At 38.0% G+C, this 17,265-nt stretch overlaps 1 protein-coding gene across 1 annotated transcript; it reads right to left on the bottom strand.

Annotated features, from left to right (window-relative positions):
- Nucleotides 1–2,135: 2,135 nt before the first annotated feature.
- Nucleotides 2,136–12,846, bottom strand: jam3a (junctional adhesion molecule 3a). Its single transcript, XM_020654778.3, has 9 exons — nt 12,661–12,846; nt 7,742–7,813; nt 7,504–7,617; nt 7,160–7,312; nt 6,030–6,232; nt 5,396–5,495; nt 3,599–3,728; nt 3,435–3,486; nt 2,136–3,300 (listed from the first exon to the last, which is right to left on the bottom strand). The coding sequence occupies exons 1-9, from the start codon at nt 12,707–12,709 to the stop codon at nt 3,265–3,267; spliced, it is 909 nt and encodes a 302-aa protein (XP_020510434.2). The 5' UTR covers nt 12,710–12,846; the 3' UTR covers nt 2,136–3,264.
- Between the last annotated feature and the right edge of the window lie 4,419 nt (nt 12,847–17,265).

Raw genomic sequence — 17,265 nt, 5'->3', positions numbered from 1 at the left:
AATACAGTCTATGTTGGGAAATCACAAACTACATTGGATTGAACAAGCAAAATGTCAAAAGTAAGAGCATTTAAATAAGCTCCATTTCCTTTATGCATGGTTAGGTTGTTATAAGGTAAGGAGATGTGTTTTATATGCTCGTTCATAGACTTTACACATAAAACAATAAAAATCTAGGCTAGAGCGAAATATAAAAAAGGGAAAGAGTAAAACAAAGGATCAGCAGTTGAGACAATACAAATATTTACACATTTTAAGAGTCATTAAAGCTTTGGAGTTTGAAGAATGCTGAATACATTTTTTTTTTGTATTGTTGCATTTCGTTTTGCATATAAACGATATAAAGTTAGGTTTTCTGGTGCAAAATGTACTTTAATAAATGTGAAATTCAGCAGGTATAATGATGTAAGACCTATTTAAGACCTATATATGGATATTGTGTTTGTTCTGAGCTGCAGATTCATAAATACTAAACAGCACATCATTGTATTAACAAGTATGGTTTGTAAGAATGTTGCAGCATACAGCTACACCTCACAAAGATTAAACTTCTTTCCAATGTGCAATTCAGACTGAAGAATAAAAGGAGTCACAATACAGAAATCCACATAAAAAAAAACCCAAACATTTAGACCTTGTAAAATCATGGTGCACTGAATCCAACTTGCCAGCTCTTTGTCTGTAGCAACCAGATTTATATATAAATATGCAGCACAACTGAGGAGGAATATGCTGACATCCTTCACAAGGTGTTGCAGACAGCCAAACAGCTTAGTGTCACGTTAAACAAACAGTATAAGACACTAAGGACAGTAAATCAGTCTGTCAGGACGTGAGTTGGGAACCGGAGTGTTGCAGGCTCAATCCTGGTACAGACCAAATGTGGAATTTTGGACTGGCAAGAGAAGGTCCCAGTTCCATTCCTGAATATTACCTTTACGCCCTTGAGCAAGGCAGCAAACCAATTTCCTGTTTGTGCTTTGGGCCTCTATGTGTGTGTAGCATTTCTCTCATTGAGTGCATCGTTTTAATTTCCCTCAAGTGCATAAATCAAGACATTAAAATAAACGTCTGGTGGAGTCAAGGCAGATGATCCTACGGCGCTAAACGCAGTAGAAAAAAGCCTTCAGATTTCCTCGGCATGCCAAACTGATTGCACCATCTGCAAAAGATGTTGCCTGGCAGTTGAAACGAACACAACCATTAAGCTGAAAACTGTCGTGATAAATGCTAAGGTTAAGCTGCTCCTAATAATGGCTCATGTGTCATACCATGGCCTAGATGCACGTTTTTTTTCCAGGAAGGATCTTATGTACATTTAGATCTCTAAGGGATTCAGAGAAAAGGTATGCTTAAGTCTACTGTTAAATGTCTTTACTTGAGCACCTTTTAAAACCACAGTGGAAGCTCGTACAGCTACAAAGATTTGACTTTAACTTGAAGCACATATTTAAAGATGACAGTTAATAACCACACCTGGACAACGTGCAGTGTATGATAAACTGACAGGATTGCTGCACACTTAAAACTATATTTAAGACTGTTTTAAGACAGAGAAAAATGAGTAGGTTTTTTGCTCCACATAGCGTGGTACCAGCTTTGATTCCCATCGTCCTCATTTGAAAAGCCTGTTTGCGTATCACGCAAGTCGCCTCAGTATTGTTGTTTGCACCTGCCTTGTCTGTATTTTTTTGGCTCCAAATCTCCTTGTTCTTGCATTTTCCCATCTTCTTCTTCTCTTCTCTGAGAAAAAGTCTCTTCTGGTCCGTGATATTTCCTGAAGTTAAGGAACTTGAAGGTCAAAGGTCTGTGGCTTTGAATGACATTTCCAAATATACAGAAAGGCTGCACATCAATGATAGAAAGTCTGTATTAAATACTGCACATAAATAGGGCTTTTATTAAAAACACAATAAATACATTGACTGAGGGCATGTAGGTACACTTACTTTACTTTTTCTCCCACTCAGTAAAACACTTTGATGACAAAGCACCGTGGGATGCAACAACTGTGCTTTAAAATGCTTCAAAAGCCCATATTTAAGATAGTAAAGCTACTTGTGAGTAATCATTGTAATGTCATTTTGAAAAATCATATCACAGATACAGTTTGACAGAGAAAAGCTCTCCCAACATTGACGGTTCAAATGTTTTTAATAGTTACAAAATAACATGAACAGAAAGCCTTGATATCAAATCAACAGTGGACATTTAAACAGTTCCTGAGTTGTTACACAAATCATCGACACTAATGTTTGAAATGACAGTCTCAACACTGCAGAAACACACTGAACAGTTAATACTTCAAATGTATCTCCAACAAATGGTTCCATGGCCTATTTACACTAAGGTATGGTGCATAATGTAAGAAAAAGAAAATCAAAAACTGTACTTAAGTATGTACATTTAATACTGAGTCAAAAAGTGGACAATATGTCCTATACTCAGAAAATCATTAGTAAAGCACAGAAGGTCACTTATACACATAAACAGCACTCTAAAAATCATACTTCACCACCTTTATAGTACATATGGACTCTGCAGCATAGTTGGATATAAGGTATTCAATTCACAGGTTACTCTGTACTCTTACATACTTTGATCATCTATAATAAGAAGAAAGGCTGATAAATTGTGCCTTCAGAATCTGAGCTCATCAGCCGTTTACAGTCTGCTGCTTTATTGCCTGTTTAACTACAGCTTATATACAAAAAACAGGTTTCAACTCTTCCCCATGTCAAACCAAATCTGAAAATGTCTGCCGTACGAACATAGATAATAATGCAAAATAGTTTTGTCAAACAATTTCAGTGTACTCAGTAAAAAGTTATAAAAGAGGATTTTGTTAAAAAAAACTGTGAAGGAATGTTGCTTCCAGCATTTTTGTAATGAAACCATGAGACCAAATATCAAACGCATCAGCTTTGAACTGGTTCTGTTCTAAAAAAAAAAAAAAAAAAAAAAAAAAATACTTAAAAGTGGAAAAAACTGAGTGAAGATATTCAGTGAAATTTTGTAAATGGAATATGATCGTAACAGAGAAGTGTACATTTAAAAAAATGTTGTAACATTATAAAAACATGAAACAGTGCTCCCAAATGATATTAAAATTACTTTGGCAAGTTGGTTGATTAATTTTTGATGTGCATCAGAGAGTAATGTGCCTTGTTTTTCCACCTCAACTTTCCCATCTGGAGCGTCATTGTTGCAAGTTGACCTCCACACTTTCGCTTGTCTTTTCCACCTCGTCCTCTTTCTCAGCTGTCAAATGATGAATGAAGACTTGTGGCGAAAATGTCCCTGTGACACATTGCAAAAAGGAAATGAAAAAATGCAGAACACCTACTTTTAGAGTCCCCTCTTTTTTTTTTTTTTTTTTTGTTACAGTGAGACAGTCAAATAAATGCTGTGCATGTTTTACAACGTTAGTTTACCTCGTCTGCATCGCCGTAGTCAACTCCATCAGTCTGTGCTGGCCAATTGTAGCTGAAATCAGAGAAAAACATAATGACACACAAAACCCTTCATTTGGTGTGGAATTAAAGGCACAGTAACACACCGCCTCGGTACTCCCGCAGAGCTGTCGTTTCATACTCACTTATTCTCATTATGACCTTTTTTGTTGAAACATCCTCGTTTAAGGGAGTGACAAATAAAGGTAGCCAGACAGAGAAACAAAATCACTCCACCGAATCCCTTTAAGAAAATCCCGAGGATGTCCACGTCATCTGTTAGAGGACACAGAGATGATAACCCAACAGTGTTAGACAAGGTGGGAAATACATGCATGTAATATTGACTTTTATCATAGAGTGACATATAGAAAGTAGTTAATAACACAGATGTTCTATGTTAATAAATAAATATTATATATTTTTATTTAAACCAATATATATTCACTTGAAGGCCATACTGTAGGGATTTATGATAATAATAATAAATAAATTAATAAATAAATTGTCCACATATACTGATTGTTTTTTTTCATTCAGTTTCAGCAGAAAGTTTGCATCGGAACTGCTTCAATCTTCTCTTTCTCATCTCCTGAATTCATTAACCTCTTGTACTCACTGTCAACTCTAAGGTTGCTTAGTGGTTCAAAATGTCACTTTGCAGTGTAAAGGTCCTGGGTTCAAAGCTGGCGTTGCCCGCTGGGACTTTTCTGTGTGGACGTGCTGATAAAGCAAATTATTTGTCTGTGTGCAGCTTCAAAAGTAAGTTCTGAGGATGTATTTTTACCATTCGTTAGGCTGGGACTTTTTCTGTGTGGACGTGCTCATTGAACAAATGATTTGTCTATTTGCTGCCTCAGACCTAATGTTTGACGATAGATTTGTCTCCAGGAAGTATACATCATATCAAAGTAGTTTAGTTTGTTCAAACAAGAGGTGGATATAGCTTTGATCTCATATCAAAATGTTGGATGTGTCAACTTTACATGTATTCCAAAGTGAGAAGAAAGAGTGGCGTGTTCAACACTAGTCTTTCTTTGAAGATGACAGATGTGTTGACAAATGATTGACATTGCCTCTACTCAAAGAGCTACTGTCACAATAAAAATCATAAGGTGGCAGACAAGAGCGACTGTCCTGCAACGGCTGAAACGACTTACATTAACAAAAACGTGCAGGAAATTCTGAAATTATATCAATTCAAAAGCAAATGTCCAAAACAAATGCAACGACCAAACCACGCTGCAAACGAGGAAAACGAGGAATGAAACACATGTAAGTTTCAGGTTACATAATTTACATATTAAGCAATACTACAGGTCTGTTGGACAGTGGGCCCACCAGAGAATAAACCTTTATAAAAGCAAATAAGGTGGTGAACAAACACATCTGGATGCATGCAGACACGTTGCAAACACATAAACAATGTTAATCAAAAAGAGATATTCAGAAAAACAACTGCAAATAGGCAAGCACTGCAAATTCATTCTTTGACAGAGGTGCTCCTGGCCTGTAGGGGGCGTTCAGTGGATCAGTTTATTATTAAAGAGAGTGTTTCAGTTGTTGCATTTATTTAGGACTTTTGCATTTGCTTTTGAATTAATGCTCTTTCTGAATTTGCTGCATGTTTTTTCCCTAATGTATGTTGTTTTGGTCATTGCCGTTTTTGGACACTGTAAAATCAAAATAGAGAGGCTGTATGGAGTTATGACTGTTGGTAACCTCTAATTTCATGTGCTGTACATTCATGGCTCAGCTGTTATGTTAAAAGTCAAGCACATCACCTGACCTTCAGACACACAGTGCACTACAGGAGAAAGAACATCACATATGTCGTCTTATTTCTGAGCCACTGGCCCTGATAGTTGATCTTTTTCTATTTCGGGAAAAAAATAAAATAATCAAAGTCTCAGAAATGCTGACTCAGATGTTTAGACACTCACAGACTTCCATCTTTTGAGGGGGGCACTGCGCATGTCCAGCATCATTCTTTGCCTGGCAGTAGTACTCCCCTGCGTCGTCCTTCCTCACGCTTCGAAATTTCTGATGACATTTTTTTTGGGGGGGGGAAAGAAAAAAGGCTTCAGACAATGACATGTCGCATTGTCAACAAAATGCTAGCAGATATTTTGCTGGCATATAATTTTTTCTGACATTTGACATTCTGACTTCAACAGACTTTAATGATATTTAAATTTTTGGGGGGTATGAACTTCAAATGTGCTTGGTAGAAAGGTTGAATATCTGGCATGAGTTGAAACCCTTTTTTAGTACTCTAAGATAAAACAGAAATACATCCTCTTGGCTTGTAATGCATAGTGATCCTCCTTTCATATGATGGCTTTATTTTTAGCATCTTTGCAGGATATCTTTACACGCATGGCTTAATCCAGCTATAAGTCATACACTGGCTGGCTAAGGTTTTATTCAGATTAAGCTGTTCACATTTACATCAGATAAGCCGTCACGTTGTGTCATGATGCTAAATAGTCATAACCGTACACAGAACATCTGACTGGGGCAGATTCTAATACAGGGAGTCTTGCTTCTTTTCTTTCTTCCGTCTGTCTTTCTTACCAGGCCTCCAGTGTCAGGATTGATGGTGTATGAAGAGTTGACCAGCTTGGGGCTGTTTTTGGGGTCCTGAGGAAGCTCCTCTTTGTTGTGGAACCAGCGGTACTGAGGAGCGGGGAAGCCCTCGTTCTCCAGACATCTCAGCTCTGTTGATGTTCCAACTGTGACAGCCTCAGGAACACTGCAGCGTGGCACTACAGGTTTCACTGCATAAAAGACACAGACACACATCAATGCGCTGCCTGCAACTACTTACTGTTTTTTCTATTGTTTTTGATTTTGTCATCTAAGTCTCACCGAATCAAAAAAAAAAAAGCCTTTTCTACAAAAGACAGGGTTATTCCTGCCTTAGAGGTTTATTCAGCACTGAAAGATGATCAAAGACCAGGTTGTGTGGAGGTGTGGACGTGTTTGTCTCTTTTGAACATTAATGTCATGAACAGTCAGATAATAATGCTTTATTCCTTGAATGTACTGCTCTGTACTTGAAATGCTGCTCTCTCTCTCTCTCTCTCTCTCTCTCTCTCTCTCTCTCTCTCTCTCTCTCTCTCTGCATGGGGCAAAATTTAAATATTGTGGTTAGTAGGGGGAGGCACTATGACCTTTAGAAAAATTAAAAGGGATACTCAACACACAAAACAGAACTCAATGTCGCTTTACTCTACTGTCAATGTAAAGGAACGCTGATGATAATCATGAAATTGGAATAGAAATGACATCCAGGCCTACATGGGATTAGGTAAGGAAGCTTGCCTTATAATTTGCTTTAGTTAGTCATGGTAAAGTGAATCCTCTTCACAGTTGGTAATATGGTCATCAGATGTAGAGAAATAACAGGAAATATATAGATTACTGTCAACGAGGACAGTAAAGAGGACCTATAATGCTTGTTATCCTCTCGAGGCTCATTTTGAGCAAGAAAAACATGTTTAAATGTTTCAAAAATATCAAACCTGTAATATTATTAACACACGTAAACACAACTCTAAGAGTCCTGAAGTGTACTGTAACTTTATTTTCCCCCTTTTAACATTCAAATATGTAAATGTAGATGTGCTGTAAGTCTGTCAGACAATCATGTAGTGGTCTCTGATTTGGTATCCCAGCAAAGCTCCCCCCACCCTTTACAGTACCTCTTACTGCGAGGCTAATAAGTATCTCATCAAAGTCCCTTTGATCATCGATGGCGGCCACCTCACAGCGGTACTCTGCAGTGTCGGACCGGGTGGTGTTGAAGATCAGGATGTTGGCCGGCTCTCTGAGCTGAGCTCTTTGCTCCAAGTCCCCTTTTGAAAGAGGGGAAAAAAAACACTTTACAATCGCTCATTCACATACACAGCGTGACTTCACAGTTCCAAAAAGAACTCAATGCCAAGTTCCTTCAAGGTACCATTCATTCAGCTCTGCTTTGTGTGCTGGCTTTGCTCTAATTGGTTGACAGGGTTCTTTAAAAAGAGAGAGTTTCCAAGTCGTTTACCTGCTATCTTGTTTTGAAAGTACACATAGCTGGGGACACCGTTCTTAATCTTCTTCCACTCGATCCTCGGGTTGTTTGTGGAGATGGACTCTATTAAGCAGGTCAGTTCAATGGCTGTGAGGAAAAAACAGAATGGATGAGAGCAGGAGGCAACCGTCCCAAATCAGAAAGAAAAAAAAAAAGGAAAGCTACTTTGGCTTAAACAGGTTGAAGTGATTTTATTTTCCCAGGAACTTACGCTCAAACTCATTTGCCCAAACAATCCTGTCTGTGGTTCGGAGGATTACCCCGAGTGATGATGGAAAGTGACCTGTGGGGGGGGGAAAACAGGAAGACGTTAAATGCTGAGTAACCCTGATGGCACACACAAGCTTTTTTTTTTCATTAGCAGACATTATCAGCTGGGCATGTTGCCTAATAAACAGTGGATTAGAGTGATTAAATATAGAGAGAGTGAGAGCCTCGGGATCTGATTCAGACTTATTAATTGCTTCCCATCTCTGAGTAGAGAAGATTAACACCTGGAGCCAAAAATGTGTACATTTAAACATGCATTTTTCATAAACGTGTGTCTTGATAAGAAATATTAAGACTTCCGTTTTTGATTTGAGTCCTTTATGGCGGTTAATTGGATATTAATTTGGCTGATGATGACACAAGGAAAGAGAGGTTATCAGTGTTAAGTTGCTGCAATAAAAATATTAATAGAGGAGTGTAGTAAATATTAGGACAGTGAGACATTATTATAGCTTTGGCTTTACTCCATCGCACTTCATTTTAAGTGAAACCCTGCGTGAGGTGAAAGTGCTGACTATCAGCTTTTGGTGCGAGAGTGTTTTTACACCCTGGAGAGCAAGTGTAGGAAGACTTTGATAGATAGTTCCTCCGGTTTTAGGACAATGCAGCAGCAGGAACGTAATCACACGCATACAAAACAAGGTAACACGGCGCTTTTTAAGGCCAAAGTCAATCAGCTGAACAGAGTCCAACTGAGATTTGTTTTTTAATTACTGAAGCCAAAAGCGAAAGGCAAAAAGCTCCTGAAACAAGTCAAATCTCAAGATGGGAAAGCAGCAAAGTCAAACAGGATTTCCAAATTATTTATGATGGGTTCATTCGAGCGTGTCAGTGCAGAAGCTAAGACAGAGACAATGCTTTCAGACACAAACACAAATGTGACCTTAGAACAAGAGCGTCCGTATCACTAGTTAACAAGAGCTCACAAGTGTCTCGGTGAGGATTTGCCTCAGAGGGACTGCTGGAGTTTGTCAATGTTGGAGTTGGTGTCACTTATAAGAGCCTCATTTCTGTCTCAAATATCATTTAACAAGCCCTCAAACATAACAAGAAATCTTTTTTTTTTTTTTCAAAGGGCTTCTTCTCTACATTATGACACTAATTTGCACTGAGGTTAACTAAATGAATAAATGATCAGAATCTCTCAACAAAACAAATCAGGAGCACAGAAATAACTTAGCAGTGGGAACGTGCTTAAATGCGAAGCATATTTAATCATCGTCTTGGTTTCCCCACAGGCACAAACAACACATGAAATATACTTATTTGAGGTTGCACGCTTGAGTGCACTCCTTTAAGCAATAAGTGCTATTTCATAAATGTCAGATTTTAATGGCAACAGGCATAATTCACAAGCTCTGTCCGATTTGGGCCAGCAGAATGCCAGTTTAAGCAGAAAACAAGTGAGCACAGAGCGAGGGGTATACAACAACAAACGAAGGAACGTGAAAATCCCAATTTGAATCTTGCACGTTATTCCACTATGTCTGATTTAAAATGCTGAGGACAAATAAGCCCACCTCCAAATTCAATAATTGCAGGGTACACGTGCAACTAGCAGCCCCCATGCTGAGTAATGAAGATGTTTATGCTCCCATTGGGGGCACTTGGAAGGATTGAAATTAGATAATAACAATTATCTGAGTAGGCCTTAAATACTGCAGGACCTCCCCTCCTGTTTGCTCTAGGCACTGTGACTAACTCTGAGGTATATTTATTTACAGAGGCCTCTCGACACACGAGTGACGTGTAGAAGGAAGCATATAGATGATGGCGGGCCTGAAAGTGATGAAAACGTGGCTCCTGCCCAAGCATCCGGTCATACAAGCACAGCTGCGGACAGTGATGAGATCTGACTCCCAGGTCTCAGCTTCCGTCCCTGTTGCTGACTTTCCCACCCTGTACATCAGGATCTATTTTTAGCCCAGCTGTGACTGGACATCCTGGGAGACATGAGGAGAGCTCGTCCAACAGACGCTCCCTCTGCATATGCACGTCCAGCGCTGAGTGTCCAGGCTTCAAAACTTTCTCTTTGAACCGCAAAGACGAGTGCAGAGTTGTGGGCTGGCTTTTTTGTTTTCAAACACTGCAAGTTCATATGATGGAAAGGAGACTCACCAAATACTTCCAATTACTAGAAATTCATCAACTCATGACATTTAAGAAAATACACAAGTCTCCAATTACACAAAGAAGAAACAACGAACTGGCACTCAAAAACTGTAAAACTAACAAGCTGAGGAATTTCAACATAACATTGGGAAACTTGTTTTTCTAACAGCTAATTAAATTAACTTTTTCTTAAGTCCCTATAGCATACTGACAAAAGATCATTTGGGTGACCTTTGTTGCAAGTCACCCTCCCCTCATCTATCACACATAAAAATAATAATAATAGAAAAGTTTCCATAAAAATGTGTTCTCTGTTACACCTTTGACATGCTTCTGAGAATAAAAAAGTAGGCCGTGGGAAAGAATAACCCGGGTCAATTAACAAGACAATGTCTATGTCATAACTAATACCAGCTTAGGACAATAGAATTCCCCAAACGATGGCTATACCCCCCTCCCATGTGACACACATGTAGGCTGAGGAGATGACAATATTTTTGAATGATGAAAATAATCTCAGGGCTTGCTGGAAAGCGAACACAGGCTGGTTTTTAATCCCTGTGTTATTGTAATGCAAAGACAAAGTAGGACTATAGTCTGTTCCGAGAGAAGCGCACTCCTCAATAGCCACATTCTGAAAATCCTCTTATGCTCTAAATATGAAAACAAGTACCCATACCCATCCTTGTAACAAACAGAACTGTTATACCAGTGAATCTATAAAAAGCCCTTCTCCCAGACATTCCAATGCAGCCGCTGCAAATATGCTGAAGGCAGAGTTAGCTGGAAGCGACATGGAGAGACTGGAGGACCACTGGGACTGACAGCATAATGGAGTGACTGTGTAATAACAACTAATCACTCCGCTAGATTAGTATGAGACAGTCATGTTGTCAGAAGGACTTGAGGGAAATTTAAGAAAGGGACACGTGAACTGTGTTTTCGCCCCGACACTGCAGGAGAGAAACACTGACATATGATGAAGCTTGAACGGGTTTAACCTCTGCAGTCCCACTGTCCCAATATTGCAGCACGCAGCACGAACACGAGATGTGTTTTAAAGAATATATCAGGACACATTATTAATTAGTTAGTCGAAGCACGTTTTTAGATCATTGGTCAGTATTTGATGTCATTTTTAAATAAAAAATACAAAAGATGAGCTTGTTACAGCATCCAAAATGTAGACATTTGCTTTCGTCATTGTCTTAATTACTGTAATGTAATGTCATTTCCTTACTTTCAGGGAAATTTAAACTGGTATTATAACTATTAATCCAAGGAAAACAATTCTTAGTTCTGAGTATAAACACCACATAACTCAAAAACTGATGAAGCAGAAAAGTTCTTACATACAGTTTAGGATTTTTCCAACATTAAAACATCTTAAAGGGAAATCGTAGGATGATGAAAAGGTGATAACATCATCTTACTCCCAATTCAGAACCGGAAGAATAAGGGCAAAACATTAATTCTCTCTTAATTTAGGCAAAATAATTCAAATGAATGCACCAAGTTATACAGAGCATGACTTTAAAGGCTGATTCATATTCATGTTTTGAATCTTAGTGCGCAGGGTAGAATTTATGACGATTGTAACAACACTTTTTTGTCTAAAAACTTCAATTGAGTTCACTTCTCTTCCTGCTTTGAACATTAAAAAAAATGAAGCTTTGCCTGTCAGCCATTTGATTCACACTTGCAGGGAGGACATGGTTGAAAAGTCCATCACTCACTGATGCAAAAAGCCATTTGGAAATCACCCACTTCACTGCCAGTTTTCACCCAGCAGCAGGGTGACCTCGCACAGAGCGCACACCAGGGGTGGATGCAACAAACAACAGATCGCCCCGGCATCAGCAGCATTGATTTTGCACAGAAGCTCCACCTGTGGTTGGTCAGTGGATGAAGATGAGGCATGTCCTCTCCACCAATGTCTGACTATTAATTTTCAACTCTTGCCCTCGACCTGCCACGGTAGTAAACACTCCTCCACCACCACCACCATCCATCAGCAATGTGATCACTAAAGGTCAACACACACTCAAATCCAACACTTGGATAGGACTCAAGCTGGATCACAACTTGCTACACATTTAAATGCACGGGTATGTTTTACTCTGCAGGCACAATACAAACAGCACACGCATGTTATTTGAGATGCTCGAGCTGGCCTGTGATTTCTGGTTCCTTCATCTCAAGGCTGACACGAATGGTCCCCCCCCCCTTTAATGTCGCCCAAAGTAACATCTATTGCTTTGTTTTCATTCTGGAAATTCCTTCATTATTATTCACAAGAAAAAAAACAACAAAAAAAACAACACACGAGCTAATGCCGAGGCTTGCCTTAATGTTTCCTCAAGAACAAACAGACACTTAACGCTGCCGTCGCTTTTCTACGGCTGTTAGCAAAACGGTGACATATATTCAAGTGTTAACACGTAAAAGATGCCCTGACAACTACGTCATTTTCCAGGTTTGCATCGCACAACAGCAGCGTGAGGTTAACGTAAACGAAAGGCATACCCAAACGACAATAAGACACTCCGTTTAAAACGCGTCAATTTATAACGCCTTCTTCATTTAATCTCAATCTGTTTTTTGTCGAGCTAACATCTGGTGTAACGTTAGCATTGACAGATCCGTTACAGCTGCATATTTAACTACGGTCGCCGTGCTTCGTTAAGCGCTATAACGCACTAATAACAACGGCAATTGGGGGGGGGGGAGAAGAAGAAAATAACTTACCCAGGCTGGTGTAAAGAATAAGACAAGCTATGAGTCGCACAATCGCCATCTTGCAGCTGTAATTTATGGGTTACAGTAGCTCACACTCAGCACCTCTGAGAGGTATGAGGATGGGGGGCAGAGCAGACTGGTGGATGTTGCCATCGACGAGTTTCCATAGCTACAAGGGGATGACCGGGTTGCTGCCCTCAACGCGGTCTGACAGGCGAAAGGCGGTGCCAAACAGCCTACTCCTCCTCCAAACATAAGTGATTAAGGAAAATATTCAAGTAGGTTTATGAACCGTGAGTTAAAGTACTACCTTTAATATATGCATTACTACTTGTAATACCTGTAGAGAGGGTTACAAGAGCCACCTTTTGAATGAGAGCATTTTATTGCAAGATTGATGTGTTATAGCCTATAAGCCTCTACATTCCAGCTATTGTATTTTTATATAATAATAATAATAATAATAATACAGTTTATTTATAAAGCACTTATCAAAAACAACGTTGCAAAGTGCTTTACAGAAAAAGAAAAAATCCCAACAAATACACAACAATAAAATCCTGTTAAAAGCATGAGAAATAAAACAACAGTGCAGCAATCATTCAATTAACAGAGAAAAGAGAAACAACCGAGACAAAGATTGGCTAAAGTTAACAGTAAAACAAGTAAAACATCCTGGATGAAACAAGGATTGTAAGAAGGCCTTACGATAAAAATGTGTTTTTAAAAGTGATTTAAAAGAAGATACTGATGTAGCTAGTCTGAGATCCTCAGGCAGGTCGTTCCACAGCCGAGGAGCCCGAGCTACAAATGCTCGATCTCCTTTAGTTTTCAAGTTTGAGGTGTGAACAGTAAGGAGGTTCCTGCCTGAGGATCTCAGGTTACGCAGGTTACTTCCAGGTTGGCATCCCTATGGAATTTAAAACAACTTGTGTACATTTTTGGTTTTAGAATAATGAACAATCAAAAAAGCTTGTCCTTTAGCACAAGATAGGGATCAAATGATCATAAGAAACTGATGAATTGTGCCAGATCATATGTGGGATAATAAGATAGAAAGCACACAAACGTATTCAGATGAACTTTCCTTTGTTACATAATTCAAATTCTACTTAGAAATGTGTTATCTTTATCATATACTGCTTAGTCAGTGATGCCAGATTATTGATGCATAATTCTGTTTGAATAAAGCTTTGGCTCTCAATGTTGTCCTGCACAAACTTCTCCTATCCTGATCTCTTTTTTTCCCCTCTTTAGTTTCATTCTTTCTTTTTGTAGTCCTGTGCGGCTGACTGAATGAACAGCTCCTCTGAGGCTTCCCTTGTCACTCGCTTTACTTCATCAAAGCAAGCTAAGTCCTATTCATCTTGGCTTGAATGGTTGTGCTATCTTAATGTCATGTCTAGAAAATCTGAAAAGGATACCCAAATATCTGCACTAAGCAGGCTAAACTTCTGTTAATGTTGTGTACAACCTTATTTTGCAGTTAAAACTTTGCTAAATGGACATGCAATACTGATCTATTAAATGACTTTATTAATATTATGACATGATTAATGAACTTGGCATCATTATCATTGTATTGCTCAGGTTTGTTATTGGACTCAAGACAGATTGAGTAATGCGAACAGCCTTGACCTCTGGCTCCCATTTTTATTTACGGGGGCAGATACTTGCCCACCCACTTAACCCGTTCTCCCCGATAGATATACACTCACCAACCGCTTCAGCCATCGTATCTAATAGAAAACAAGGCACCATCAGAGGGGTATTAATATATCTATGCCACATCTCTATTGTAGAGGTTGTGTGATGTTAATCAGGACTGGATTATATATGGTGTTGTTTCCACACACAAAAAAAATCCCTCCAGAATCAAATACACAAGAATTGCTTAATATTAGAAACACCTTTTAATAAAAATAATGCACTTTGGTACAAAGGAACAACCCAGTATGACCTTAGTAATAGACAGACAATAGAATAATAGTCTTACTATTTAAACACTGTTTAACCATCACAGTATTTAATCCTTAAATCCTGTTTTCACCTGTCTATGACCTTTCAAATGACAGTGTACTCATCTACTGTACACATGCCGGCCACAGTGTTCTTCATGACATCTTACTCAAACATAATCAAATAAATTAAATGAATCCAAGTGGTGTTAATACCCCCCTCCTGGTTTTATATAATAATCATATAATTTTACTTTAATTTTACTCAGTAATATTTATTGACTAATGTCCTAAGTTCATTTTCTTACTTATTGTGATTTACTATAATAATAATAATGCTAAAATACTGTTTGTACTCTACCTTCTGTGAAGTGGACCTTCACATGACTTGTGTCCTATCAAAAGTCCAAATTTAGAAACTAATCTGAAAATATATGAATTTAATTTGCATGTAAATTGCCTTAACTTGCTGTCAGTATCAATGAATGGAGTGGGTTATGGAGTTATGGCATGGAGTAAAGTAGAAGTATAAACTGACATGATATTGAAATCGTGAAGTGAAAAATGAAAGTAGGCTACATCGAATTACAAGACACATGTAAAACAGATGCTCTTGTCTGGGAAAGTGTAGACCTATGCCACCTAGTGGTAATGTGTGTTCGTGGGCATTTGAAGGAACATACCATTTATATCGCCCAAAATCTAAACTCATAACTCACCAACACGTTGCATCCCAGCCAATCACACGTGTTTTTCCAATATTTAATGTGTATTGTGTGACATTTGCTTTCCTCTAGATTTCTTTACACTGTAGAAAACAATCTATAGGATCCTTGAATGAAGTTACCATTATCCAATGTCAAAGTTCTGTTTTGGTTTTGTAGTTACGCATGAATTAATCTGCACTTAATGACCTTTATTACACAGTAATAATCAAGCAACACATCAACTGCATCCAAAAAAAATCCTTGAATTAATAATTAATTAATACTTTCTGACGCTAGAACCACAGAAACACTTTTAACATTTTAGAGGTATTCAATAGGCTAAGAAGGCTAAATAAATGTTATTGAGAGCAAATGTTGGTGCTGTTTGGTTAATGCCTACAGGGTTCTATACATGTAATAATTTGATTATATGCATGTTGACTTTTCCAACTTAAACAAAAAGACAACTTGGAAAGTAATTTGACACCATCTTAGACGTAAATTGCTTTAGGACTCAGCCCACATTGAAATCTTGGCATCACAAAATGGGAACACGTTGTAACTTTGGGTTATCTCGTATTCTGATGATGTAAGAGCCCTTAAAATGTTCACGTTTTCCATCCTGAAGGCAAAAAAAATGTCTAATGTGACTGTGAACTTGTGCTCAAAACACATTTACAATTTAACTTTATGCTATCTATGCCTGAATATTTTAAACCCTTAACATGTTTGTTTACATTTGACAGATTATTTAATAATAAAACCTATAGAGCTACTGTAGGTGCATGGTTAAAATGCCAATATTCTATCTATCTATCTATCTTTTACCTATCTATCTATCTTTTACCTATCTATCTATCTATCTATCTATCTATCTATCTATCTATCTTTTACCTATCTATCTATCTATCTATCTATCTATCTATCTATCTATCTATCTATCTATCTATCTATCTATCTATCTTTTACCTATCTATCCTATTACCTATTACCTGTAAGAACAAATGGAGGGCAAAATGGCACGTGCTCTCTACGCACTACAAGGGCATCAGGGCGGAAGATGGACCTCAAACAGACAGGAAATGCCTGAACATCATAGTGTCAGTCATTGATCTCTTAAGTCAACGCACAATTTGTCCTCTCACTCTTACAGTAATTAATCAAATCATTTAACACATGCAAAATTGTTCCTAGGCTTCATGACATCACTGATTGTGCAAAATGAAAAAAATATGAAAAGGTTTAAGAAGCATATTGAATAGCTGAAATTGTACCAATAATACAGCACAATCCTCTGTAGGTCTGCTGATAACAAATGGGCCCTTTTATGATTACATTACATATGATTTATTTTCAAAATCAATCACGTTTTAATTCTTAAATATATCAATAAATGCTTTTTACATCTGCACATAACCAGCAGGGGGCAGTGTAAAACCAGACATTACTGCAGCTATCACATCTAAATAACAGCACCGTCTCTGTTTTGACAGTAATAATATTCATAATATATATTACAGGTTTTTTTTTTTTAAACTCTTTGTATATTTTTATTTCTGATTGGGACTGTACAGACTTTTCCACTACTCGTTAAAAAACACAACTTATATGAAAGACTATATGTTACAGTGAACTAAACTCCCAGATTGATGTTTGTTATTTTAATACAAAACTCTAATCCACACAATAAAATATAAGACAGACCAAAAGCTTGATATAAGACAACTTGTTTGCTTCTTTGCATACATCCTGTTTGCCCTCCTTTGTTACACTGTAGCTATTGTTGTACATTGTATGTTGCTAGGTGATAGTTCCTCTCTTGTAAGGCCTGGCTGCCCTTTGTTGCATCTCATAGAAAGTGGTACATTTGAATTGTTGCACAGATCGTCGACACAAGGAAGAACTATATTCTTTTTTTTAATAGGTTTTCTTTAAAAAAGCCTGGAGCC

Source organism: Labrus bergylta, chromosome 11, assembly GCF_963930695.1.
Source record: "Labrus bergylta chromosome 11, fLabBer1.1, whole genome shotgun sequence".
NCBI lineage: Eukaryota > Metazoa > Chordata > Actinopteri > Labriformes > Labridae > Labrus > Labrus bergylta.
The sequence above is the reverse complement of the archived record's forward strand: the minus strand, read 5'-3'. Positions and strand labels throughout refer to the sequence as shown.

Coding starts and splice junctions, on each gene's coding strand:
- jam3a (XM_020654778.3), bottom strand. CDS start 12,709: ATGGCGATTGTGCGACTCATAGCTTGTCTTATTCTTTACACCAGCCTG. Junction 7,618..7,741: donor TTGGGCAAATGAGTTTGAGC/GTAAGTTCCTGG, acceptor TTTTCCTCACAG/CCATTGAACTGACCTGCTTA. Junction 3,729..5,395: donor CCCTCAAAAGATGGAAGTCT/GTGAGTGTCTAA, acceptor GTCCTCTAACAG/ATGACGTGGACATCCTCGGG.